The 27515-nt window shown below is 44.8% G+C and overlaps 2 protein-coding genes across 4 annotated transcripts; one reads left to right on the top strand and one right to left on the bottom strand.

Annotated features, from left to right (window-relative positions):
- The first annotated feature begins 860 nt into the window (after nucleotides 1-860).
- Fhip1b (FHF complex subunit HOOK interacting protein 1B) lies at nucleotides 861-23153 on the top strand. 3 transcript variants are annotated; one of them, XM_041666645.1, is made up of 12 exons: nucleotides 861-1007; nucleotides 11139-11467; nucleotides 11582-12223; nucleotides 12543-12701; nucleotides 12867-12953; nucleotides 13154-13321; nucleotides 15995-16074; nucleotides 16261-16466; nucleotides 17046-17837; nucleotides 20040-20218; nucleotides 20377-20539; nucleotides 22636-23153. In XM_041666645.1, the coding sequence occupies exons 2-12, from the start codon at nucleotides 11330-11332 to the stop codon at nucleotides 22992-22994; spliced, it is 2973 nt and encodes a 990-aa protein (XP_041522579.1). In that variant the 5' UTR covers nucleotides 861-1007; nucleotides 11139-11329; the 3' UTR covers nucleotides 22995-23153. The 3 variants fall into 3 exon arrangements, with proteins under 3 accessions (XP_041522579.1, XP_041522580.1, XP_041522581.1); XM_041666646.1 differs by having other exon boundaries at nucleotides 16261-16424; XM_041666647.1 differs by lacking the exon at nucleotides 22636-23153 and having other exon boundaries at nucleotides 20040-20241; nucleotides 20377-20533.
- A 310-nt stretch (nucleotides 23154-23463) lies between these two features.
- CUNH11orf42 (chromosome unknown C11orf42 homolog) lies at nucleotides 23464-26936 on the bottom strand. The gene is made up of 3 exons (XM_041666648.1): nucleotides 26584-26936; nucleotides 23868-24666; nucleotides 23464-23597 (listed from the first exon to the last, which is right to left on the bottom strand). The coding sequence occupies exons 1-3, from the start codon at nucleotides 26653-26655 to the stop codon at nucleotides 23464-23466; spliced, it is 1005 nt and encodes a 334-aa protein (XP_041522582.1). The 5' UTR covers nucleotides 26656-26936.
- Nucleotides 26937-27515: the final 579 nt, after the last annotated feature.

The following is a 27515-nucleotide window of genomic DNA, read 5'->3' on the forward strand; positions in this document are numbered from 1 at the left end:
AGACTCTATCTTAGCGTTTCTCACTCTTGTTTCAGCCAGCATCTCCTCTTGGAAGCTATCCTCAGCTGCTTCATCTTCTGTGCCCAGATATCATGTTAAGTGCGGCTTCTAGATGTTTCTCCTTTTACAGCCCTGATATTGCGTTCTAACTGTTGGAGAGACCGGTTCTAATGGATCAGGAACCCAGGCTGTCGTGTAGGAACTTATTCGGCGTTCTACGGGGTCATGGAAGCTTTGGGGAGGGCAGAAAAAGTCGGTCCCCGCGGATAGGAAGGAAGAATCCAAGCGGCGTGCACAAGCCTGGCGAAAATAAGCTACCTTGGTGGCAGTCAGCACAGTCTAGATGCCTTCTCCACAGGCCCTGCCCACAGACTGGCCCTTGGCGCAGACTTCAGAAGAAGCCCCGCCCACTTGACGCTGGAGCACCGCCTAGGACCTGTGGTCCCGCCCCCCGCCCTGGCCCTCGCCTCCGCCCCCTGTGGGGTGCTGTCCAAGGCCAGGTCGTTCCCGGTCCCGAGGCTTGTCCCTCCCTAGGAACAAGTTCTGCCCTCCGGTGCCAAGATTTCTCCTCAGGCCCCGCCCCTGCCCGCAGGCCACCGCCTCTTCTCAGGTCGTCCCCTATGACAGGCCGGAATCCTCAGGAGGGCGGAGCCTGAGGCGGGAAGGGGCGGGGCCTGCGGGTGTGGAAGCGCTTCTTCCTCGGAACGCGGACTGCGACCCCGCCCCTGCGCTCGGTCGTTGCCGGGAAACGAGCGTCGACGCTCTAGCTGGGGCCTGGGCGGGCCAATGAGCTGGCACGCCGCTGCCCAGCCGTGCGTCGCTGGGCGGTTGCGTGAGGTGCGCGGGGGCGCGGGCTGCGTGTGGCGCGGGGCGGGGCGCGGCTGGTGCGCCTGAGGAGCGATGGCGGCGGCCTGAACTCACCTAGCCCGGCCGCCGACAGGCCGGGGCAGGGCGGCGTGGTGCAAGCGAGAGCGACGCGTGGGCCGCGGCGCGCGCACAGGCGCAAGGTGCCGAGGGGTTGGGGATGACGGCACCGGGCTGGGGAATTGCTGGCGTGAGGGACGGGGTGAGGGGTTGGCAGGTGGTGAGGGGCTGCTGCGAGCGGCTGAGGTAGGGGCGGGGGACAGCCTGGGCGCTGTGGACCGGGAAGCCAGGCTGAGGAGATCCTGGGATGCTTTGTGAAGGGCCAGGTTGGGGGAACTCATGGACCCCGTCTGCAAAGGGTGTGGGTTCTCTGAGCTTGGGAAGGTGAGGGACGTCCTGGGACGAGAGTTGAGGGGGTAAGGCCTGTGCGAGGATGAGGAGCGTTAAAGGCCAAGGCGGGAACTTGCGGGGGCTGGCTGTGTCTCGATGGAGGAGTAGAAGGCAGAGCAAAAGAGGAAAGAGGGGCCGAGGGTTGTAAGACTTGGCTAAGAGATAAGGTTGGTTGCGGGGCCTTCTCGGATGTCCAGTCCTGTCCAGGGACAGCAATAGTTTTAGAGCAAGGAAGGACAGTACAGGTGCATTTGTTGTGCACATGGCTGCCCTGTGAGTGGGGGAAAACCAACACAAAACAGCATCATGAGCAATAATAGCTATGGTAATGAAAATGTTTGAGTTTTAGTCCTCCACAGAATAATAACTGAAGCACAGTTTCCTCAGGTGCCGCTTTCGTAAGCAGACTTTAAGATGAGACCCTCACGAAGTTTTTTTGGGAGGGGTGGAGAGATAGAACTGCTTGTATTATTTTCTCTGCCTATTTCTCGACTCCCTTACTCCATTCCTCTTTACCCGTGGTTGTCATCTATATTGGACGCAGTTGCTAATTCTAAGTCACATGGCTTGTCACCTGCATTAGGTTTACTCTCCTCAGGAGTTTGAAACGCAAAAACAAGACATTGCTTTGTGGAGGTAAATTTTGCACAATAAACTGTTCTTCCTTTAAACTGATAAGCTTTGACGTACGTGCACACTTGTAAACCAAGATGCCAAACACTTGTATCACCCTGAAAAGTTTCCTCTATTCATTCACAGGTCATCCCTCCCTCTATACCCTGTAACCGAGTTCATTTTATTTGAATCTAATAAGCCCATCTCCTTACCAACCCACACAGACATGAAGTTTGCAAAGCTGGACTCACTCTGTGAGTGATAATGGCCATTTTCCCATCACTGGGTCTTCTCTACTGACAGTCGGCGAGGTAGCTGAGGCACTGTGAGCCTCCTTAACCATCGTTTCCTATGAAGATCATCCCTTGAGAATTAGAATATCAGCTTCAGAGCTAGTTACTTTAAACTGTGATATAGATATATTTTCTTCTTTCTGGAGGCCAGAGAGTCCTTCTTCACAATGATAAATCTGTTGGCCACCTGCCCAGACTATCAGAACTTATAGGACCTACAAGTATACCAGGCTGGTGAATAATGGTCCCTCAACACTGAGCCATCCAGTTCCTGGCCGTGCACATCTATATGAGATCGGAAGAAAGAACTGGGGGTGCAGCTCAGAGGGAGAGTGCCCTACTGAGTTCAAGGCCCGAGTTTGATCCCCAGTACTGCTAAGGGGGTAGGGTTACCTTATTCCAAGGTTATTGTTCTTACTCTTTTGGTGTTAAGGTACTCTTTGCTGTTCACCGAAGAAATAAATATTGGTAAAGTAGATGTTAAGTTTAAAGAAAATCATGAAAATAAGAAGTGACCACCATATATTTTTTTTCCCCCTCGAGACAGGATTTCCCTGTGTAACAACAATCCTAGCTGTCCTGGAACTAGCTCTTGTAGACCAGCCTGGCCTCAAACTCATAAGGATTCACCTGCCTCTGCTTCTCAAGTGCTGGGATTAAAGGCGTGCACCACCACAGCTTGGCTGACCACCATATTTTTAATTAAAAATATTTCACAGGTTTATGAAATCCTGACGTTTGGAATGATAGTGGTGTATGTGTGTTGTTTTAGGTGGAAGAAATATGTACTTAGTTATTTTATGTAACTTCAGGTATCTGAATAGCATTCATGCTTTCATATTAAATAATAACTCATTTTAAAATTAAAGTTTCATTCTTTACGTAGCAGCCTCAAAATTTGCTGAAATTATATTGATACCTGGTGAAGTAGAAAAAGGGATTTTATTTCAGAGATGAGTCAGGTTCAGCAAGTAGAGGTCACACAGGATAGTGACAAGACACTCAGAGTTTGGCATCTTCATAGTGCTAGTTACTTGAGGAAGGAAGGTTTGTAAGAGAAAGGAAAGGTGATGGAAAGGACATGACATAGTTGTTGAAAAAATTGTGATGAAATTGGGGACCTCATACTGGCAAGAAGTATAGCTTTATGATTTGTAATTGTCTACTTGCAAAAGAGATTAAGGGGACAGAGTGGTCATAGAGACAAGGGCTTTAATATTGTGATAATGACATGGACTAGGCATGTATATTATCTGGTGCATATTCATAATCACATGTTAAATAATTCCTTTTCCTTTTCCTTCCCTCCCTCCTTTCCTTCTTTCCTTCCTTTCTTTTTTTTGGAGACAGGGTCTCACTATGTAGCCTTGGCTGGCATGTTAGAGCATTCTTAGGATTTGTCTAAATTCTCGATTGTGCTAGAGAAAGCACAGAATCTGGAAAGCTTTTTATTCGATATACTAAATTCTTTGTTGCCACAGTAACGCATCGATTAAAATGGGGTTTGACTTCTGATATATAGAGGATTGTGGTAGGTCTGAGAGGACTAGACGTGGATGCGGGTGCTGTACTGATAGAAACATTTTGTGGTGGTGTATGTAGCCATTTTCCCATATCGTTCATATGCCAGCCACTCTTACTAGGACTTGGAAAACAAATTCATTCATTTATTCATTCAGTAAATTCTTGTTGGGAACATAAGGTAACAATAGAAATAAGTTGTTGAAGTTGCATAGGACTTTCATAGAGTTGCACAGAGCTCTTATTTTGGTTTGGAGAGAGAATGACAGTTTTAGTTTAGAGGGAGAATATGGAAATACAAAGAATATATCACAGTGATGTGATTGCTTCTCTATCTGTCTCAGTCTCTTCCTGTGTTCTGTATACATATCCATGTATCTATATTTATCCACAGATATCTTTGAATTAACATGCCTGGAACAGAACTTAAGAGTTTTGCCCTGACCCATTTTTGCATCCATGTGTCTTGTATCAATCCAGAGGATGACTTCGGTGTCATTTTCTTTCTGCTCCTTCTCCTAAATTTAGTCACTAAGATGGTAATGTACTTTCCCCTCCGTTATCTCTATTGCCACATCTTCACCAACCTTAGCCTTAAAGCTTTAAAAGTTGGTCTTTTCTTGCCCATTCCTAGAACGATCTTTCTAAAAATACAAATGCAAGCACGGAACTACACTGCTTTAAAACTTTGGCTCTTTGTAACATGTAGGACAACATCCAAATTTCTTAATATGACCTTGGCTCACCTCTTCATGCCTTGTCTGTTGCCACTCCCTTGTGTTCTAGCTTGAATAAATTGTTCACAGTTCTCTAACAAACATGTTGCTTCTTTAGACTTGAAATCTTTGAAAAGCTGCTTCCTCTTCTAGGAACATCTTTTCTTTGCCTAGTGAACTTTTCTTACCCTTTAGGATCAATTTCACCCAGTCTTTGACATCCTCTTTGTCACCTTCAAACAACAGGGTTAGAGATAACTGTGTGACATTGAGGAGCCACTGTTGTAAAGGCAGTTACTATGTGCTACGAGTTCACTTTGTGCCTATGGGAATCCACTCAGATGAACAGATGTCTGCAAGAGGCCCAGGTAGTATTGGGGAGGTGGTTCATATCCTGGTAGTTCATTTGTCTGAGACATGTAAAAGCGGGGAGGGTACGTGTGAGTTGAGCTCCAGATAGGCTATTAGGTGCCCCCACCCCACTGTATTTCTACAGGTTTAATCAGGTCTTTCCACTTTTAGTGTTTGGGGTAACAGCCTTATCCTCCTTCCTTAGGAAGAGGTCTGTTCTTGGAAGGTCATTTGGTCTCCTTGATTGGTAAAGTCCCTTCCTGCTTCTTTCTCTTTGCCTCTCCCAGGGCAAAGGTTATTAATGGAGGCTGAGGTTGAGCCTCTTCCTGTCCCTGCTTTTCTGAGGTTGGTTGACACCTTTTGCTGTGTAGGCCTATAAAGCTGTATTGTGTTTTGGACCCTGAGGAGAGTGGCTGACACTGGCCATGTGTAGATTGGAGAAATCAACTGCTTCTTTCTTGTTCGTCTTATGATTGAAACTGCAGATAAATGGGGGGGGGGGGGGGGAATCTATCTTTTCTTTGGACTTTGCTGTGGGACAAAGGGTGTCATAACTATATGGCAATTCTGCCTTCTTTATCTTGTCTTGAATTTTGCTTGTAGTTTAAATAGGTGGCAGGAATACCAAGGCCTTTTGTATTTTTAAGTATTTAAGCAAAGCCTAGATTAAGTGTTCAGTTTTGATTTCTGAGATGCATATTCCAAGTGGTTATTTTTCAGGAGCTACAAGAGGTAATAAGAAAAGGCTAAAGCGGGTGTGGGGGGTCATTCTTACATCTGTAGATGCTTTGTCGTAGTTAAGCAGGGGAGCAAAGAGAGGGCACCCCAGATATATTACAAGATAGGAGTTTTTTATATTTTCAAACCTGGAGGGGGTTTATTTTGGACATATTATTTTGCTGGGTTTAGTGAGGCTTGAGTGTGAGAGATACACATTAGAGCAGATTAGATCTCTTATCTCAGAGATGGGAACACCCTGGTCAAACAGGATCAGAAAGGAAAAGAGCAAAGAAACAGTTTACAGAATATGTACTTTATGCCCAGAGTGCTGTTCTCTTACTTAATTCTTAAAAAGAATACTTATTTTCTTAGGAAATTTTTGATAAGGAAAGAGGCTCAGATTTGTGGTTTAAGATCACATAACTGGAACAGGGTGCATTGAGATTCAGACTTTTGTTTGAGGAATTTCGGAGCTCATGCCTTACCTACTATTTGTGTTATTCTTTTCTGAGCATAAGGTTCTATTTGTTTTCAGTCCTCAAATGAGATATGTTGTAGAGAGTACTCTGTAAACAGTGATATTCTTGTATCAGTCAAGCTCCTTGGCAGGTGGCAGGTGGCAGATGGCTCAGGCTGGGTTTCACAAGAGTTTAATTAATAATGGGACTATATTTACAAAGGTATAGGCAGTGATTAAAGAAACCAACATGAAATGTTAGTAGCAGTTAGAGGGAAGAATTTCTATTGTTTAACTCTGGGCTTTGCATTTCTTAGCTTGTATCTTCCTGGGACCTCAAATCTTGGGACTATAAGTACTTCTTCCAGTGCATCCTTTGTGGTCATAGCTGCTAGTGTGTGTGTGTGTGTGTGTGTTTGATGGTTTATAGGAAGCTGTTTATGAAATAGTAAAGCATCCACTCTGGCTTCTCTGCTGTCTCACTCCTTTCCCCTGACTGTTAGTCTCCGGAGTGAGGGGTGACTAGGGGGTAAGGCTGTAGATACTTCCCTTTGATTTTGCTCTCATCCTGTGCTAGTTTTCCTTCCTTCTTGAAAAGGTGGTATATGCCTTTCTCAGATATCTTATTCCTTGTTTTTGTCTGTTATTCCTAACTTATTTATTCATTATATCAACTTTTCTTTCTTCAGACTTGTTTTCTCAGTTGACAAAAAAGACTTGAAGCTTCCTACTCAAAACCCAAACAAAAGCCCCCTCCTCCCCATTTTTGACACAAATTCTTCTTCTGCACACACTGTACACAGGCTGGCTTGGAACTGTGATTTCCCCCTGTTCCGGCCTTCCAGGTCCTAGAGTACAGGCCTGGGCCAGCACTCAGATCAGAACCATATGAACTCTTGACCCCCCCCTTTTTTTTAAAACACAAACTGCCCTATGTTTTTTTCTATGTCACTGAAATTTGTTAAAATACATCATATATTTCTCTGGTTCTCAGTTGTTCTTGAATTTTTTTTATAAGATTATCTAAAAAAAAAAAAAAAGACCCTCAATAAAACCAGTGAACTGTTTTCTATCTTCATTCTACTTCTTTCTATGGGATTTTAGGCAATCTCCCTCCAGTCTCTTGAAACAAACATTCTTGATTTCTATTTTGCTATATTTTGAATGTCTCCTTTAATTTCTGACTACTTTTACTGTTTTTGGTGTCTTGTGTGGTGTGTGTGTGTGTTTTTTTTTTTTTTTTTCTTTTTTGAGGTGGAGGGGCGCAGTGTCTCTCTTTGTACTCCTTAGCTTGTCTGAAGTTCTCCATGTAAGTCCAGGCTGGCTTTGAATTCATATACCTCTACCTCCTGAGTGCTGGTATTAAAGGCATACATACACCATGCCTGGCATTTTTGTCTTGTTTTTTTCTTTTTTTTTTTTGAGAAATTATCTTGTTATATAACTCAGGTTGGTCTCAAACTGACTATCTTTGTACCTCAGCTTCTCAAGTGCTGGGATTATAGACATGCAGCACTCATTACATCTGGCTAAATCTTTCTTACCAAATTCTCTGTGTGTCTTAGGGTTTCTGTTGCTGTGAAGATACCATGACTATGGCAACTCTTGTAAAGGAAAATGTTTAATTGAGGCTGGCTTACAGGTTAAGAGGCATGGCTTGCAGGTAGACATGGTACTGGAGAAGGAGCTGAGAGTTCTCCATCTGGATCAGCAGGCAGCAGGAAGAGTGAGAGACACTGGACCTGACTTGAACATTTGAAACTTCAAAGCCCACTCCCAGTGACATACTTCCTCCAATAAGTCCACACCTCATAATAGTGCCATTTCCTATGAGCCTGTGGAGGCCATTTTTATTCAAACCACCACACTTGGCTTCCCTAAGTCCTGGTGTTCTTAAGATTTAGCTCTTAGTTTTTTTTTCATTTTAATAATATTATTCACAGCTTCCTTATTTGCCTATATGCTGTAACTTCTGAATTTTTTTCTTTTTTTTTGAATATTTTTTATTATTATTAAAAATTTCCACCTCCTCCCATTTCCTTCCCCCATCCCCCACTCCCCCTTCCCCCCTTCCAGTCCAAAGAGCAGTCAGGGTTCCCTGCTCTGTGTGAAGTCCAAGGTCCTCCCCCCTCCATCCAGGTCTAGGAAGGTGAGCATCCAAACAGACTAGGTTCCCACAAAGCCATACATGCAGTAGGATCAAAACCCAGTGCCATTGTCCTTGGCTTCTCAGTCAGTACTCATTGTCCGCCACGTTCAGAGAGTCCGGTTTTATCCCATGCTTTTTCAGTCCCAGTCCAGCTGGCCTTGGTGAGCTCCCATTAGATCAGCCCCACTGTCACAGTGGGTGGATGCACCCCTCGTGGTCCTGACTTCCTTGCTCCTGTTCTCCCTCCTTCTGCTTCTCATTTGGACCTTGGGAGCTCAGTCCAGTGTTCCAATGTGGGTCTCTGTCTTTATCTTCATCCATCGCCAGATGAAGGTTCTATGATGATATGCAAGATATTCATCAGTATGGCAATAGGATAGGGCCATTTCAGGCTCCCTCTTGTCAGCTGCCCAACGAACTAGCTGGGGACATCTCTTTGGACACCTGGGAACCCCTCTAGAGTCAAGTCTCTTACCAACCCTAAAATGGCTCCCTTAATTAAGATATATACTTCCCTGCTCCCATATCCACCCTTCCTCCATCCCAATCCTCCCATTCCCCCAAGCTCTCCCCATCCTCCCCTTCTCACTTTTCTCTCCCCATCTCCCTTTGCCCCCACCCCACCCCCACTCCCAAGTTCCCAATTTTTACCTGGCAATCTTGTTTACTTCCAATATCCAGGAGGATAACTATATGTTTTCCTTTGGGTTCACTTTCTTATTTAGCTTCTCTAGGATCACAAATTATAGGCTTAATGTCCTTTATTCATGGCTAGAATCCACTTATGAGTGAGTACATACCATATTTATCTTTTTGGGTCTGGGTTACCTCACTCAGAATAGTGTTTTCTATTTCCATCCATTTGCATTCAAAATTCAAGATATCATTGTTTTTTTACCGCTGGGTAGTACTCTAATGCGTATATATTCTACATTTTCTTTATCCATTCTTCCATTGAGGGGCATCTAGGTTGTTTCCAGGTTCTGGCTATTACAAATAATGCTGCTATGAACATAGTTGAACAAATGCTTTTGTAGTATGCTAGGGCATCTCTTGGGTATTTTCCCAAGAGTGGTATTGCTGGATCCTGGGGTAGGTTGATCCCGAATTTCCTGAGAAACCACCACACTGATTTCCAAAGTGATTTGCAAATATTTCTATGTATTTTGCCTACCCAACCCTATTTTTGTCTTAACCTGTGTTTCTAGTGCTTACTTAGCAGAGTGCCCAGTACTTTATTAGTACCATTATACCTTGAGTTAATTAGTTGAATGTACCTTCCCTGATCTTTAGGACTGGCTTTCCCTTTATAAGATCTCGTCTATAAAAGGTGTCCTTCGGCACAGTTGCCACCTTCCTTTAGTTGTGATGAGGTGACTTAGTGAAATAGATGAAAGGAGGTGTTGGTTAGTGTAACCTTAGGTCAGAGTATGGGACTGCTATTATATTTCTGGGTTCTTTAAGTTCCTTTTGAGTCTAAAATGGAAACATGACTGAACCACATAGTTCTTCTGAAGAGTTTTTACTCATTAGAGACAATACTGATAAAAAGGTGTTAGGTGATAGAGAGGGAGCTGTGGGATAATAGCTAGTTTGGTGCATGTTATTTGTCCATTAATTGAGCAGATATTTATTCAAACATTGAACAGATAGATACTATTCTTGACACTGAGGTTAAAAAAAGTAATTAAGGGCTGGGTGGTGGTGGTGCACACCTTTTATCCCAGCACTTGGGGGTCAGGCAGGCAGATCTTTGTGAGTTCGAGGCCAGCCTGGGAGAGCTAGTTTCAGGACAGGCGCCAAAGCTACAGAGAAACCCTGATTTGAGAAGAAAAAAAAAAGTAAGATAGGCAAATCCGGCCTTCAAAGAACTGATTTCTTCATGGAGAAGATAAGAAGATAGGTAAGATAGATAGTTTTCAGATCATAGAATCTATTAAGAAGGGATTAAGAAGCTAGAAAATGAAGGTAGGAAGATAAACTATTTGTAAAATTGTTAAGTAAGGTGGACTTCTCTAAGATGCATTTAAGTGGAACTGTGGGAGTAAGGGGAAGAGTGCAGAACATTCTAGGCTCAGGGAATAGGAAATAAGACCTGTGACCAAACTATGAGTGAGGAGGAGACTGACAGAGATTACGTTGTCTAGGCTTCTGTAGGTTAGGGTTAGGGCGATTACTAGTGTGATAGGAAGTCGCTGGCTGTCCAGTAGAGGAGAGATGGAGTAAAATTTAGGTTTTACAACTTAAGCTTGCCGAATGGAGACTAAACTCTTAGGAGGGCAATTTAAGCCAGGCATAGTGGCATGCATCCCTTAATCACAGAATTGGCAAAGGTGAGGCCGTGAGGCAAGAGGATGATGAATTTGAGGACAGCCTGGGTTACATAGTGAGTTCAAAGCTAGCCTGTTCAATATATGAGATCCTGTCTCAAAACTGAACTATAATCCATTGTAATAGTGAGACATGATTTTAATTTTCTTTTTTTATCCGTTATTTTCTTTGTGAGACAAAGTCATAACTTTGTAGCCTCAGCTTGTCTTGAACTTTATGTAGCCCAAGCTAGCTTTGAACTCATAATCTTCTGAAATGACAAGATTTGTTGTAGAATTAGATATTGGAAGGAAAAGGATAAGAAAGGACCATGTCCGGACTTTTGATCTGAGCATGTAGGTGAGCATTGGTGACATTTACTGAGATAGAAAAGGCTGAGGAAGCTACAGGTTTGGTGGTAGAAATTATGTGTTCTATTTTGGGCATGTAAATTTCATGTGCTGACTGTGTGGATCTGAGTTCCTTTAGTTGTTGTTGTGTTTTGTTTTGTTTTGTTTGAGACAGGATTTTCTGAGTAGCCCTTGCTGTCCTGAAACTTGCTCTGTAGACCAACTGTAGTCTCAGACTCACAGAGGTCTGCCAGCCTCTGCTTTTCCATGCTCTCAGATTAAAAGTATACACTGCCACCAGCTATGTGGAATTTTCAGTGGAAAGCTGCTGAGTTATTCTTCCAGGGAAGCTGAGAGTGGTGGGCTCCTATTTATTCTTTTCACCTTTTCCCTTTGAATTAGGTTTGCAGCTCTGGACTGGGCAGTGAACTCTGGGCTTGCTATTCCAGTTTGGTGTAATCTGTGGCTCCATGGCCAGCTACTGGCTCCTACAGACCGGATGAAGCAGATTGGAGACAAAAGTGGAGAAAGCCTCCAGCTGGTACAGTCTCAAGGTATAGTCCTCAGGCTGCTGGCCCTGTCCAGCCTGCCTCATGGAGAAGATGAATTGGCTGAGCAGGCTGGCCTCCCGGGTCCCTGGGCACCGTGTACCTCAAGGGGCCAGTCTGCAGACCCCTGTCGTGGCTGACCCTGAGACATGCCTCATGGTCTTCAAGAATCACTGGTCTCAGGTAGGAGACTCCATGACAAAATACCTAGTCTGTTACTCACCCTAGTAGTCGTAACCTTCAGAGTTCTGTGTTCTTATCACCCCATTTTTTCTTCTTTTCTGTCCTTTGTCTTAGGTGGTGCGAATCCTGGAGCGGCAAGGCCCTCGGGCAGCTGCTGGAGGCACAGCTGATGATCTCAGTGCTGTGCGAAACCACACGTACCAAATGCTAACATTGCTGGCAGAGGATCGAGCAATCCCTTCAGCCCCTTCAGGCCCTGGGCCCCTGTTAGAGTTTGCTCTGCGTGAAGATCTGCTGAGCCGAGTGTTGACATGGCAGCTGCAATGGGATGAGTTTGGGGATGGAGTTGAGGAACGGCGGGCTGAGCAGCTGAAACTATTTGAGATGCTTGTGAGCGAAGCTCGCCAGCCTTTGTTGCGGCATGGGCCAGTTCGTGAGGCTCTGCTTGCCCTGCTGGATGCCTGTGGTCGTCCTGTGCCCAGTAGCCCAGCACTGGATGAAGGCCTGGTGCTACTTCTCAGCCAACTGTGTGTGTGTGTTGCTCGGGAGCCTTCATTGCTCGAGTTTTTCTTGCAGCCACCTCCTGAGCCTGGAGCTGCTCCACGTCTTCTCCTCTTTTCTCGCCTTGTCCCATTTGTCCATCGAGAAGGCACCCTGGGTCAGCAGGCCCGTGATGCTCTACTTCTGCTCATGGCTCTCTCAGATGGGAGCCCCACTGTGGGCCGCTACATCGCAGATCACTCTTATTTCTGTCCGGTTAGCAAACCCTAGGATGGGGAGTAGGGTGTGGCATGTATGTGACATTGAACATCATCTTCCTATCCAGGAGATGTGGAAAGGCTAGGTGTCAGGAAGAGAGAGACCTTTATTTCAGATTTGAAAGCAACTCCTTGGAGTTGGAATGGGGGTGAAACATGATCATAACTAGATAGCAGGTGTTTTAGGTGAGGGCCTGACACATGGCAACTTGCTATCAGCATTGGTAGTGTTTTTTAACCTGTATTCCCTTCAAATCTTATGACTAGTTAGTTCCCAAAGCCATTACATTATCTGAATCTTTGGTAATCTTTCTTAGGTGCTGGCCACAGGGCTGAGTGCCCTATACTCCTCACTGCCCCGAAAGATTGAAGTTCCAGGGGATGATTGGCACTGCTTGCGACGGGAAGACTGGATAGGAGTGCCAGCGCTTGCACTCTTCATGAGTTCCCTAGAGTTCTGCAATGCAGTCATTCAGGTAGGACTAGGGTTCCTAAGGAGTGTGACCCTTGGTGCTTCTGGGAAGTTGGGGTAAGCGGGTCTGTTTCCTGGGGTTAGGATGTCTATCTTTACTATATTACTCTGCTCTCTTCCAGGCAGTAGACTCTTCATAATCCCCCCTTTCCCCTCTTGTTCTGTCTAGGTAGCTCACCCCCTGGTGCAGAAGCAGCTGGTTGATTATATCCATAATGGTTTCCTGGTGCCTGTCATGGGCCCTGCCCTGCACAAGGTAAGGATGATAGGTGAGGCAGAGGAGGACCTGGACTGCTGGGTGGCTGACCAGTGAAATGAGTAGTATGGGAGGTGTTGGGTAGCGTTTTCCTCCTCTTTTCCCTTTCTGATACTTCTTGTTCCCTAGAACCCAGGGAGTATGAGCCATGTATGTGCAGGGAAACCTAAGTCTCCAAGCTTTGCCTCCCCTTCATCCAGACCTCTGTGGAGGAGATGATTGCCAGTACCGCCTACCTGGAACTTTTCCTGCGGAGCATCTCTGAGCCTGCCTTGCTCCGTACCTTCCTGCGATTCCTGTTGTTACACCGGCATGACACCCACACCATCCTTGACACCCTTGTTGCCCGTATTGGCAGCAACTCCCGGGTATGGCTCTTAAACTCTGTCCTGGCTTACTACCTGGGTGAGCCATCTTTTTCTGATTTCTGTTGTCAAAAGGTGTTTCTGCTCTTTTTTTTGAGTTTTGACTCTGGTATTCACTTTAGCATGGCAGTTTGTCACACTAAACTTTAGCCATTTTGAGTAAAGAATTTAATTTGCTTCACTGTTTTTATACTATGTTCATCTACAGCACAGTCATCCATTATGGGCAGAGACTTTGCCATGGTGCAGTGATTGTTATGTATTGCTCCATAGTTCCTTTAAGCTGTTTATACTCTCTCAGTTGCTGTGGGTGATAGAAGAGTGCTTTGAGTTTTGTGTCTGTACTAATAAATGGTTCAGCTTTTCCTTGTTGGCCTGCCTTCTCTTCTCTTTGGATTCACTGCATTTGAACTGTAATTAGGGCACATATCCATCCACCTGCCCACTTAGATTCCTTCTACCTGCACAAGTTTATTGATAATGACATCTTGTTGGGTCACTAGGTGTTAGGAACACGATGGTAGTCACTACTGCTGCTGTCTTAGAGCTCATTTTATGGAGAGTATAAATATCAAGTTACTAAAATAGTTGAAAATTGAGGTTACTATTTGTGCAAAAAAAAGTTTAGTAAAAAAATGGATTGGCCAGGGAAGACATTTCAGAGGATGTCATGTTATGCCTAAGATAATGGAGTCAGCTATTGAATATTAAGTAAGGAGAGCAGTTTAGGCAGAGGGAACAGCATGCAACAGGGAATGAGTATTGTGACTAGAGATGGAATGAGCTAGAGGGAGAAGGCAGTGAGAGTGGAGAAGATTCCAGTCATGCATTTTAGAGAGAGGAGAGAAAAGAAGAGGTGGGTAGGTTTCTGATATGAGATGCTTAATTTTATAAAGATAAACTTTTATTCTTATCGTAAAGATAGAGCATGCCATGGTATTAGCTCTGTCTGACCTCCTGGATTGCTTTGACAGTTAATTTCCTTCTTGAGATTTATTTCCATTCTTCTTGTGTTTATCTGCCATTCTTTCATCCTAATCTTAACCTTTTTGGTTTTCTTTCATTGTTTTTAGTCTCTAGCATTTCTGTTAGTCTTCAAGATTTTTTTTTTTTATGAACTTTTCATGTTCTTGGGTTTCTACTTCTTAGTTTCTGGTTCTTAGAGGAACCAGTTCTCTTCTGATTTAAGGATACCCATGTTAAATATATAAATGCTTTGATTTCTACTTTCCAGTCCTTTTTAGGTAGTTAGCTTGGCTTTTGTGCCTTTAAGTGAGCCACTTTGGCTAACTTGTCTGTGAGCCTGACAAGTTATCTGGGTTAGTTACTAGTTGCTATCAAAACAAATTACCACAAATTTAGTGATTTAAAACATTTTATTATCTTTTAGTTCTGCAGTACATATTTGGACTGTTCTTTCTGTCTGTTGAAGTCCATCCCCAATTTGACTTCTTCCATCTTTGGAGCCAACAATGATGGGTTACATCCCTGCTATATTTTGAGCCCCCCTATCAATTTTTTTTTCTTTACAATTTTTTCTTATACAGTCCTGGGAGCCAAACCCAGGGCTTTGTGTGTGCAAAGGCAAGCACACTATCACTGAGCTGCTTTCCCAGGCCTTCTTTTTCTTTTATCTTTGAGACAGTCTCACTGTGTATTTTAGGTTATGATGGCTGTATATTATACCCAGGACCTCATGCATACTAAATAAGTACTCTATCACTGAGCCACACTGTAAGGCCCACAAAGTCCATAATTTTCATCACATCTGTAAAGTCTCTTCTGGTCTGCCAAGTAAAATGTTTATAGGTTCAGGCAGGAGCTCTTTGAAGACCTATTTTCCTGCTCTCCCACTATTCTTGAGCGAGTCTGAGATCTCATTGCTGGCTAAAGTGGTCATTATGACATCCATGTTACCCCAAATGTGAACTTTCTCTTACTATCGATCCACTTAGTTCTCTCACAGCCACCCAACAAGCAGTGCCCAGACTATACAAGACCAAGATGTCTGACGTACTTGCTGTAAGAAAAGTATAAAATGCTGTAGGGATTCAGAGCAGTGAGGTTAGCTTACTGTACGTGTTATTTTTGTCTAGGTAGAAATGAGTAAGGTTTCTTTTTCTAAAACAAAAGTTTTGTCTGCTCTTGGCCTTCTCACTTACTTTTTCCTTTTCCTGTCAGTGGCCCTGAGCTTCTCTTTATCCCACCTCCTCAAAGACACTGGGGTTGGAGAGGTGACTCAGACTCCACCTACTTCCCAGTTGGGATTCAGCCATTCAATTACTATGTGACTACAGTCTCTTCTGACAGGTGTTTACTTGACTGTAATATTGCTGTAGTTTCCTGTGAATTATTTGCTTTGGTATAGTGTTTCTTAGTGTCTGTTTTCTTGGGGTCTCTTTGGAGCATTGATGGAATCAGTATGTTGACAGTTCAGTTATGTATAGGGTCTGTAGAACTCTAGTGGATCTGACACTAGTAAAGTCTTGTTCACAAAGATTATGTGTTTATCTGGTTAATACATAACATACTGTGTATGTGCTAGACTTTGGTACATAGGCTGTTCTTGGAGTGATTGGTTAGGCCTGGGGTTGGGGGAATGAGAGTTCCCATTGGTGAATACTTTGGAGGATAGACAGCTTTTATGGTGACTCCCTCCCTCCCCTTCCCCCTCAGCTCTGCATGGTCTCTCTGAGTCTCTTCAGGACCCTTCTGAACCTCAGCTGTGAGGATGTTCTGCTGCAGCTGGTTCTCAGGTACCTGTGGGGGCAGGGCTGAGGGATGGCTGACCCTCAGGGCCTAGTTTTGTTGGGGTGATGGGGCTGTATTGGGATTGCTTATGAGAGTCCTCCTGAGCCTAGTTTAGCAATGTAGTTCACTTGGCCTGCTTTTAGGTGCTGTCTTTCCTGATGACGCCATATTTTCTTTCTGCTATCTCCCAGGTATCTTGTCCCATGTAACCATGTGATGCTGAGCCAGAAGCCAGCTGTGCGTGACGTGGATCTTTATGGACGAGCAGCTGACAAGTTTCTCTCCCTAATCCCTCGCTGTTGTCGGCACCATGCCCCTAGCCCACCTCGTCCAGAGCATGCCTCATGGGCACGAGGTGGGCCTAGCAGAGAGGCAGGGAGAAGGGAGGACATCACGGGTATGGCCTGGGTTCTGTGGGAGCCTAGAGAGAAAGCAGGGGTATGGTGAGGGGAGGAAGGTGACAGTGAGAGGAATTCCATTTCTGGGGAGATTGATGAGTGGTCTTGCAGAGAAGATCTTTAACCTTCCCAGATAAATTACTTCTGGAAAGGTCTAGTCTGCCTCTCTCCTTTATTTCCATCATGTGTTCTGTTTGGGTGGGTTCTTTTGTTTGATTTTTGTTTATTGTTTTTTTTTTGAGACAGGGTTTCTCTGTTACAGCTCTGGCTGTCTTAGAACTTAATCTGTAGACCAGGCAGGCCTCAAACTCGTAGAGATCTACCTACTTCTGCCTCCCAGAAGTGCTGGGATAAAAAGGAGTGTTCCACCACCACCTGGCTCTGTTTACATTTTTTTTTCATTGATGGAGGTGGTGAGGGGTGATCGATTAGGGTGAATTAGTCTGGGGACTGGAGAATTAGCTATCAAAATAGTTCCATTTCTGCTTCCTCACTATCTTGTCCTTTAGCCTCTATATCTCTTGTTCACTCTCTTGATGTATCCCCTTGATTTTGCTTATGTTTTCTTCCCTGTAAAGGCCCTGGAAGCCCAAGTGTTGATTCTTCTTCAGTGGTAACAGTGCCTCGGCCCTCCACACCATCCCGTCTGGCTTTGTTTCTTCGGCAGCAGAGCCTAGGTGGCCCTGAGTCCCCAGGTCCAGCTCCACGTTCCCCAGGGCTTAATGCATCCCCAAATTCCAGCCCTGGCCGACGGCCTAGCCCTGCAGAGGAGCCTGGTGAGCTAGAAGACAATTATCTGGAGTATCTTCGTGAGGCTCGCCGTGGTGTAGACCGCTGTGTCCGTGCCTGCCGAACCTGGTCTGCCCCTTATGATGGCGAGCGGCCCCCTCCTGAGCCTAACCCTCTTGGCTCCCGGACTAAGAAACGCTGCCTACTGCCTGAGGAGGACAGGGACAATGTGGGGGAAGGGGAGGAGGAAAACCTAGGGAGTAGGGGGCTAGCTGTGGGTGTCGGGGATACCCCTGGCCACCTACTCCCACCCCAGCTCAATGGGGTACCAGGACCATGGCCAGAAGGAGCCAAGAAGGTTCGTCTGGTGCCACGACTGGTGCCACAGGAAGGAGTTAAGGAATTATTAGAGGGTACCTCTGAGGGTATGGCAGGATTAGAGAGCTTTGGGCAAGAGCTCCGGGAGCTGGAGGTGGCATTGAGCAATGGTGGAGCTGGTTCAGAGCCTCCCCTAGAGCCTCCACTACCTCCTGAGGAGGAGGAGGCCTACGAGAGCTTCACCTGCCCTCCTGAGCCCCCTGGCCCCTTCCTCAGCAGCCCTCTGCGAACTCTCCACCAGCTGCCAAGCCAGCCCTTCACTGGTAAGCTATTTAACTTAAGCCTTTTCTGTGTACACTTGCATGTTCTCAACATGTTTGTGCAGAGTTCTAAGACTTTTTGGCTGTGCCATTTCTGTGTGTTTGCTTAGCCCTGATCCATTTTGCTTGAGTCCCTTCTGCATACAACCATGTAATACTGTGTCCTCATGTTTCTTGTTATGTGTTTCCGTGCTTGTGCTAGTTTGTATATTGACTTAAGTCTGAGCCTTGTTTGTCCTTATATGCATGCTCCTCCTTTTCCTTTAGTCTGGCCATTTCCTGGGATTGGTAAATAGGATGCTCTGTGCTTGGTTAATAATATATCTGAACCACATGAATGATGTTTGTACTATTCTGTGCGAAAGACACATATGCACCTGTTTTGTGCCATTCCCACCAGTCTGTGTATTTGGGTTTTGAGTCTTCTGCTAGGTCTTTAATGGCCCTGGAGTCAGCTCTTTTGGTGCTTTCCCTTCTGTTCAGCACCTTCTTCTCTGTCTCTTCAAAGAAGGGCCTGATTTCATTTTCCTATCCATTGTCTTGTACCTTTTTGGTTGCCATGACTGTCCAATACAGTTATTTTAAGAACATATGATTAGTAAGGATTGGGAGTGTGTGGGTGATGACAAAGTGTACTTGATAGGCCCTTTTGGGTTGATCCCCTGGAGCTAGATCCAACCTGAGATTTCGGACTGGTTCTTCTTTGTTTTGTTTGTGAGCAAGACAAGTCTTTATCAAGCTGTAATCTACATCTTAGCATGGGAAAACAAAACAAAACAAAATCTCTGGGAAGCAGTATAGTGGCTAGGGTTAAGACTATAGAGTTTAGATTAAGCACCCTTTAAGTTAGCATTCTGCCTACCATTGGTACATGAAAAATCATTCAATTTAATATTGGCACATTGTAAAAACATAACAAATGGTAGCTTTTCCCTGGGATTTTTATTAGTGGGTCATGGAAGATTGAAGTTCAGTAAGGCACCACCTATCCTAGTTGTCAAGAGTCAAGTCTGTGTGCTGCATTTCTCGATAAACCTGGGATTGCTTCTGTCTGGAGCCATATTCCTTCTTTAGCACACTGTAGAAAACTGTCTTCCTATTCGTTTAGCTTCTGCTCCGCTCCTTTTTTGCTCAGTACCTCTAGGTTGTGGTGTGGTTTTTCCAGAGTCTTTTGAGTATTAATTGATGCTTCTTTCCCTTTTCTTTGTAAAGTCATTTCTACTCTTTGCATTAACCCTTAGAAGATACTCCCAGGGAATGAACAGAAGGATAAAGCTAGGGATTTTGTTTGGACCCTTAAGCTAGTATTACTTCTGGGCTAAGACTAGTCCTATGGATACCTCTAGTAGATGGTGGTATAAAATCTGTTTCAGAATTCACCACTTGTACATCATTCTTCTATCATAGTTTAAATATATTCATTTTCTATAAAAATCTTTCATCGGAAATACTGTGACGGCTTCAGTGGTCCAGTGTCATGTTATGTCTTTAGGCATTTCTCCTAGGATAGAATGCTAATCCCTTCTTCTCATCCTGAGTCAGTTTCCTGTGCCTCCGAACTAAGCTATTCTATTCCTGTAGAGCCTAGTCTACCTCCTTGATTCCCTGCTCCTGAAAGACAAAACTGATACTGTCTCTACTTGCTTTGAAATTCACAGTCTCTTTCTTTGTTGTTGTTTTATCTTTTTTGCTTTCTTTCTGACCACTGTTTTGTTACTCTGTCTAACATGGAACTAGTTTTGTGACTTGGTTCTCTGTGTATTCTTCTGTTGTGTTCTTGAATGAAGCTTCTTAAAAACTGAGAAATACAGTGTAGGATATGGTTATAATAAAATGAAAAAACTTGCCAGCTCTTGTACTTGATATTTGACATTGATATCTCATTGGTCCTCTTAATTATCTTATGAGGTAGGTATAGTTATTTTACTATAAATAGGAAACTAAATATTGTCAAGCTTTCAACTTATCAAGTCACAGAGCACATCTGAAATCTGAGATGTGTCTACACTCTAGAGCTTAAGATCTGACTCTTTAGTCATAATACTATAATGCTGGCATCTGGATACCTTAATTGTCCAGAGAAAGTGGTCACAGGTCATTTAACACACTCATAATTTTCATCTAGTGGGGGTCTTGTTAGGGGAGGAATGCTTGCGATGTGCATTGTGTTCAGGCTTTGTATCCTTGTGCCCACCCCCTTCCCAGGCCCCTTCATGGCTGTGCTCTTTGCCAAACTCGAGAACATGTTGCAGAACTCCGTCTATGTCAACTTCCTGCTGACGGGGCTGGTGGCCCAGCTGGCCTGTCACCCCCAGCCCCTGCTCCGCTCTTTCCTGCTCAACACCAACATGGTCTTCCAGCCCAGTGTCAAGTCCCTGCTGCAGGTGTGCGATGCATGCATGCATGGGTGCGTCCAGGCTCAGTGGTGGGCTAGGCCCACAGCTAGAGTGACTTTGGGTGGCCTGGGAACAGGTGCAGTGGGGCTAGGAAGGCTTGTGTCAGTGTGAAACCACTGGAAACATTCTAAAATTGTGTCTCATAGGTGCTGGGATCTGTGAAGAATAAGATTGAGAGCTTTGCAGCCTCCCAGGAGGACTTCCCTGCTCTGCTATCCAAAGCCAAGAAGTACCTCATTGCTCGTGGCAAGCTGGACTGGGCTGAAGGTCCTACAGCAGGCCCTGCTCCCCGCCGCTCTGAGTCTGTAGGTAAGGACTAATTGACAATCCTTCCTTATTCTCCCTGACACCTCATTAGCCCAAGTTAGTTAAGATCCAGAAACTGAAGAGTTTGAGTCTTCATTTTTTGCTTTTCCAGGTTTTGAGTCAGAGAATAGAGTCATTATATTAAGACCCTAATTGTCAGTATCTACAAAAACCTACGTAATGGTAGAAGAACAAGGAAAGAGAAAGAAGTTCTTGGGTATTGGATATTGTGAGAACTTGATGTGGTATTTGCCTTCGAATGATGAGAGTGGGGGGCTTTACAAGGCTGTGGAGCAATTGGCGATATGGCTAGAAAGGTTTGGCCAGAGTAAGAGGCTTTTAGAGTGGAAGCTTTTCGAGTTAGAAGTAGTGATTTTTCTTTCAGACACTAAGAAACTAGGAGAGGTTTTTAAAATCTTATTGTTAGAAGTGATTGATTGCAGATGAATTGGAGTTAAGAGAAGGGATTCAGGAAGAACAATCAGGACCAGGGAGGTTTGAATTTGAGTAGTGGGAAAGAAAGGCAGCAAGCATCTGGTGGAGCAGAGATGAGAAGGAAGTTTTTTTTTAATTTGTAAATTTTTATTTATTTATTTTTTTATTGATTTTTATTGAGCTATACATTTTTCTCTGCTCCCCTCCCTGCCGCTCCCCTCCCCTCCAACCCTCTCCTGTGGTCCCCGTGCTCCCAATGTACTCAGGAGATCTTGTCTTTTACTACTTGGGAAGCAGGTTTTTACAGAATTATCAGTGGTTAAGGAGATACGGAAGCATTAAATATGACAGGATTTGGTAGTAGTTTAGGAGCTAAGGAAGCATTACATGTGACATTCTTAAGTTCTTGAGTTTATAGTTTAGTGCATGAGAGAGAAGCCTTGGGAAGAAATTATTGATGTTGAGTTAATGATAGAAGAACATGAAGTCAGCATAGGGAAGATCACAGAAGTATTTTCAGGGTTTTCCCAGGTGGAGATAACTAAGGCAGAAAGGATAAAAAAAGTCGGAATGACAAATTGTAGCCGAAGGAAGCTGCAGATAGATAGATATAAGATGCCTATTGGATCCAATGAAGGTAGGTTGCTGAGTGAGACCCTGGTTGTGAAGGCTCTGAATGCAAGATTAATAAGTCTGTATGGTGTTTCTGTAAGCACTGTTAGAGGTGGCGATTAGAGACATTTCCCATAATTGAGGGGCTAGAGTCTAGGCTACTTAAGTGATGGAATCCAGAAAGTTAGACAGAAACAAATGTGAAGCTGTCTGGGCATACCCAGCGGGAGGGAGGTCTTGGTGGTATAGGGCGGGGACTGGTGAGTGATGAGGTAGTATTTAGTTAGTATAAGGACACGGATCCTAGACAGGCAGTGGAGTGTTAAGAAATGAAGCCATCCCTGAATTGCAGTTGTACATGTAGGTATTGAAGGAGCAGATGATGTAGGTCAGCTTTAGGTAGTCAGAGCAAAGTAGAAGTAGTTGGCTGGATGTGGTGCTAGAGCAATGGTTCTCAACCTGTGGGTCGTGACCCCTTGGGGGATTGCATATCAGATAGCCTACATATTAGGTGTTTATATTACAGTTCAGAACAGTAGCAAAATTACAGTTATGAAATGGTAACGAAGTAGTTTTATGGTTGAGGGTCAGCACAACATGAGGATCTGTATTAAAGGGTCACAGCATTAAGAAAGTTTAGAACCACTGCTCTAGAGAGTGATAGGAAACACAGAGTTGGGGCATATTATATATGGGAGCCATCTAACAGTGGTTAGAATAAATTCTTTAGGATGAGGGGTCATGGGGAAGGAAGGAGTTTTAGCTGGGAATAAAGTAGTTCAAATACTGGCTGCTGAAGAGACTGGATAGAGGGGAAATGCTGAGCAAGTAGGATTTTGGTATGAGGAAAAACTCCTGTCTCAAATCTTTAGTCATTTTTAGAGTTGAGACAAAAAAGGAACTTCAATTCAGTTTTTGTCCATCTTGTCCTTCCATTCTTCCAGAACCCAGGGGAGAAGTTCAAGAACCTAAGGGGGTTGGGGAATCTGTTTCCCAGACTAGGGCAGGTTCCCTAATCCCAGCACCTTCTTGATACTCCTGTTTCTTCTCAGTGAGGAGCCGGAGGCCATCCTTGGGGGAGTTACTCCTGCGGCATGCACATAGTCCCACCAGAGCCCGGCAGGCGGCACAGGTTCTTCAACCTGGGCGAGAAGGAACAGGATTTGGACTAGGTGGGGGTTCTCCAGGCGCTTCAACCCCAGTTCTGCTCCCCCGGAGTGGGGCTTCTGAACGACAAGGTGAGGCTCTGCGAGTCAAGAACGCTGTCTACTGTGCAGTCATTTTCCCTGAGTTTCTCAAGGAGTTGGCTGCCATCTCCCAGGCCCATGCCGTCACCTCGCCTTTCTTGTTGGATACTTCAGAGGAGGTATCTGTTCCTCCCATCTCAGGCTTTGGGCCCCTCAATCCTTAATTTTCTTCCATGGACAATCAGGGCCTTCTGTGGCCTGGGCTGAATTCCAGGACACGGGCTCCTTTTTATGTTTGGAGGCAGTAACAAATGGACTTTTTAATTTATTTCAGATGAATGTTTTATGAGAATTTGTTGCAATATGTATAAAAGGGAAACCTCTATTTTGTGCTCATTCTTCTTTGGCACCCTTTATCTCTGGGGCTGTGGCCCTGTGAAGGTTGTATGCAGGTGGGACATGAATCATCAGGGGGCCTTTCTGGTGATAACACTGATGGTTGGGTTTCACTTACTCTTAGAAGTGAGAGGACTTAATGCTTAGGGGAAAATGGAGACTCATTTTCTGCATCCCAGAAGGAAGAAGCACACAGGCCCAAGGTGGTTTGGGGGTGCAGCAGCTGATGTTTATTGGGGACCAGTATCCCTATGTCAGATCTTAGGGGCCTTGCCCCCTGCATCTCTTGCCTCAGCTTCATTCGTCGCTGTCGAACTCCGAGGACAGACCCTGCAGCAGGGGCAGGGACATGGAGTGCCGGTCGGGGTCCCCGGGGCCCCCACCCTGGGCTCCTGGTGGGGGGTTGCGGGGGCTGAAGAGCCAGTTCTCTGCTAGGGTTGGGGATAGTCACAGCTTGACTCATGCCCGCCCTGATCTTCCACCCTAGTCCCTCCCTCTGATTCTGTTACACACATCCCCTCACCACACACCCTTACCAGGGTCATGCTTCCATCTCACCCTCCCTGGGCTCCCACAAGTCTGTCCCTTCATAAGGGTCCTGTACACACTCGGTTGCTGAACCCATTCATGGGCTATACTCCCTGTACCCTCTCCCTCCAATGGTCTTTCCCATCCCTCATCTTCATTTCCTCTAGCAGTACCTGAAAGCATATAGGGGCCCCTCCGGAAGGGGTTTCGACCCTTATAGGAGAATCTGGTGGGTCTGCTTTCTGGCCCTTCTTGGGGAGGTGGTGTAGGTGGGGCTGGGACAGGTGGAGATACATCAGCAACTTCAAGGGTATCAGCAGGTACTGATGTGGGGGCCAGAGTTGATAAGATGCTAAGGCTAGGTCTAACCCAGATGGCTCCTTGGGGCAATGGGTCTTTGGTTAGAGACTTCTGTGGTCCCAGCACACCCTTGGGCTGCAGTGAAAACTTGAGGCAGGAGAAAGCAATAGGTAATGACCGCTGTAACCGGAGCAGCTGGGGCTCACGGGCTGTCGGGAACAGCCCTAGCTGCAGCCAGGTGCAGGAGAAGACCTGGTAGATGACGTAGATGCTGTGGGTGCTTCGGAGCCAAGGAAGATTCTGCTGTAGGCTCACCAGCCCTGGTGGTAGCAGTAGGAAGGCAACTTTCTTGCGCAGGCCTCCCATATGTAGGCGGATCCGGCAGGGCTGCCCATCCAACATTCTCATTTCTTCATAGGCTATCTCGGCTTGGCCATTTGGTGAGTATTCCCGAGTGCAGTGGGAAAAGACACCATCAGACCCTACCTGTTCTAGAAGATTTGGTAGCAGCCCTACTGATTTCAGTGCCCTTCGACCCTGCCGGCCTGGCAAAATTAGGCGGGTGTGGGCTGGACGGGACTGTTTCACTAGAACGCCCAGTAGATCATAGCAGGCTGCATCCGACAGGAAAGGTACTGCCACTACATTGGACCCAAAACGTTCCTCGATGACCTGCAGGTGGCCAGTTTATAAGTCAGGGTCTGAGTTAAGGTCAGAGGTTAACTTGTGTTGTCTAAATTGACCTTCCCACCACTGTTCACTCTTTAAGTACATTTCTATGGTATACATAGACCCACACTTCTTATCACCTAGTTCCCTTCTGTAGTAAAACCTTGAATGTCTTATTTTGTGCCAGATTATGGTAGATACTTGGATACATGAAAGAATGAGACTTCATTCTTATCCTAAAGTAGCTTGGGCTAATGGAGGAGACAAAAATGTGAACAGTAGTTAGCTAAGTAAAATGATAGCAGTTTGAGATAAAGACAAGTGATTTAACAGCCTTTGTCTTTGATAGAAAGATGGTCAAAGACGTTTGATAGTGGCAGTACTTGAGCTTTGGCGGGATTAGCAGGTTGGGCAGTAGTTATTCCTAGCAGAAAGGACAGCCAGGGAAAATCCCTGAACCATCAAATCATGTACATTTAGGAACACAATTTCATACTGCTTGCATTTAAGGTAGGAAGAGGGAAGGCACACAGGAGTTAGTTTATGGAAAGCTGTGTGTGTAAGCCTTTTATAAGTGATTGTTTTATCCTGAGGCCAATGGAAAGCCATTTGTAGGCTCTGGGTGGAAGATGGGATCAGGAAGAAGAGAACTGATTTTTCATAGTTATAAAGCGGGAAAGGGAAATAACAAGACTGTTGAAATAATGCAAGCAAAACATGATTTTATTTCCTGAGCTAAGGTAATGGGAAGTCGAAGTCACAGAATTGGTAGAACTTAGTCTCATCATGAATGTGGAAAAAAGGAATCTTCAAAGATCTTGATTAGGAGATGGGATAATATTAGTGAGAAAGGACACACAGATGTAGGCTTACAATGCCTGTTGTTTGTGGGGGTTAGTTACCTCTTTTGTGTTTTCTACCCAACCTGCAAGGGATAGTTGTTTCTGTGTGTGAGGCCTAATCATTGTCTCATTCCAGTATCCATTTAGGGTTTTTAGTTCCTTAGGTTTATCCTTCTTTATTTCTTGTTTTTGTTTGGAGTATGTGTAACTGGTAAGCAGTTATTGAGAGTACCTGGGAACATTGTAAGATCCTCTTTAGTAGTAACTTAGCTATTAAGATAGCCATCCATTCAAACTTTCATTGACTGAACCTTCTGGCTCTCAGTTATGCTAGAGAGCAAGGGCACATAAAAGTTCCAAGTGATCTACTTTTTTCCCACCAGATCCCACATATCTGTGCTCCTACACTGAGTTCATCCAATGGCCCCTGAAGCTGCCCTGCTCTTACTTTGTACCATAAAGCTGTTTTTGAAATGCTGGCCTGTACATTGAAAGAAGGAAATGAGGGCACTCAGAGGTGCCCTGTTCTGTTTGAAGTCGTCCCACTTACTCTGTGTATCTCTGCGCCGAGTTATTCACTGAGATAATATAAGAAGGGTTTTCTTTTTTCTTTCCTATGGAGGAAGGCCTCATTTATATGTTCACTATAATTTCAGCAGGTCTAGGGTAGATACAGATTAGCACTGTTGAAACCAATTACTCTTAATCTTGGGAAAATCCTTTGCTCTCTTATTTCTGCTTCCCTTGCCTCTGTGGTGAGCATATTTCCAAGCAATGGTTTTTAAGGGCCATTAAGGCTGCCTCAAGTCTGATGGTCGCTTCTCTAAGATGGTGGTTTAAGCTTGGAAATACACATTTTTTCCTTTTTCCTCTGAAGAATTTTGATGTTTGTCTTAAATTAGTTGTTCATCCTCAGTTCATTCATTCACTCAGGTGTTTGTTTATTTTGTGCTTTTATATGTCAGTTACTGCTGCTACTATTGTCTTAGATGTCCCACCTCTTTCTACACAGAGACCACCTAAGAATCAGCCTGGTCACACTTAGCCACTTCCTTCTTAGCCTCCTTATTTTACCTACCTTATCCTTGATGAGGGTCCAAGTGGCATCTGCTTCATCCAGTGTTAGCAGGTGGGGGTTACTGACCAACATGGTAGGGAGTGGGAGGGGTTGGGCAAGGTAGTGGCTGCTGCAGGAACCCCTAAGCTGCCCAGGGAGGTAAGCCCCCCACCCCCCACCTTGGGCTGTGATCTACTTCAGCATGAAGTCATAGAGGTTCTGCTAGGCAATGGAGCCTTGGATACAGAGAGGACAGTAAGTAACTCTACTGCTTCCTTGCAGCCTGCAGGTCATAATATTTACAATTTATTTCCTTCTCCCTTTTCTTCCTCTCTATTACCCTTTGCCATTTCATTTTCTCCCTGTGTGCCTGCCCTTTGAATAACATGAAGATGTTCTCTTCTTTCTTCTCTCCTCTTTTCACTCCCTTTTTTTTTTTTTTTTTTTTTTTATCTTCCAGTCTTGTTTCATGGTCTCAAGGTCTTCCGTCTCAGCCCAGAGTCATTCTCTTGCTTTGGGGAAGTAAAGTGCAGTACACTCTTTCTGTCTCAGGCTCCTGATCTGTAGTTCTTTAAGGAAACAGGGTAGGGCCACTTCTTTTTTACTGTTTTACTAGAATAATTGTCATCTAGTTAGTTGTAGATTTCTTTAAGTTGCACTAGAGTCCTGAAAGATAGGGAAGTATAGATCAAGACTTACACTGAAAACAAACATAAACAACAATAACAACAGTAAAGACTCCAGTGATTCTTAACCTATAAATTACCATATTCTTTCTCCTATTCTCAGAGATTCTGATTTAACTTATCAGGAGTATGCCTGGGAATCCTGACTTCTAAAAGCTCCTAGGTTGAAACCAGCTATTAATGAGTGGGTTATAAAAGCAGCAGAAAACAGGTGTGTGTAGGAGGCTGTGAGGCTGAGCAGTGGCGACGGGGAGAGTAAGATCCAAA

This window comes from Microtus oregoni, unplaced genomic scaffold, assembly GCF_018167655.1.
Source record: "Microtus oregoni isolate MIOR12 unplaced genomic scaffold, Mior012 000016F_ref0000370, whole genome shotgun sequence".
Lineage (NCBI taxonomy): Eukaryota > Metazoa > Chordata > Mammalia > Rodentia > Cricetidae > Microtus > Microtus oregoni.

Bases quoted from the DNA above. Each gene is read 5' to 3' on its own strand.
- Fhip1b (XM_041666645.1), top strand. From the start codon at position 11,330: ATGGAGAAGATGAATTGGCTGAGCAGGCTGGCCTCCCGGGTCCCTGGG. The intron at 16,467-17,045 runs GTATGGCCTGGG...TTCCCTGTAAAG, and splicing joins GAGAAGGGAGGACATCACGG to GCCCTGGAAGCCCAAGTGTT. The intron at 17,838-20,039 runs GTAAGCTATTTA...CCCCCTTCCCAG, and splicing joins GCCAAGCCAGCCCTTCACTG to GCCCCTTCATGGCTGTGCTC.
- CUNH11orf42 (XM_041666648.1), bottom strand. From the start codon at position 26,655: ATGTTGGTCAGTAACCCCCACCTGCTAACACTGGATGAAGCAGATGCC. The intron at 24,667-26,583 runs GTAGGTAAAATA...GGCCACCTGCAG, and splicing joins GGACCCTCATCAAGGATAAG to GTCATCGAGGAACGTTTTGG. The intron at 23,598-23,867 runs GTACTGCTAGAG...CCCCAACCCTAG, and splicing joins GGGCCCCTATATGCTTTCAG to CAGAGAACTGGCTCTTCAGC.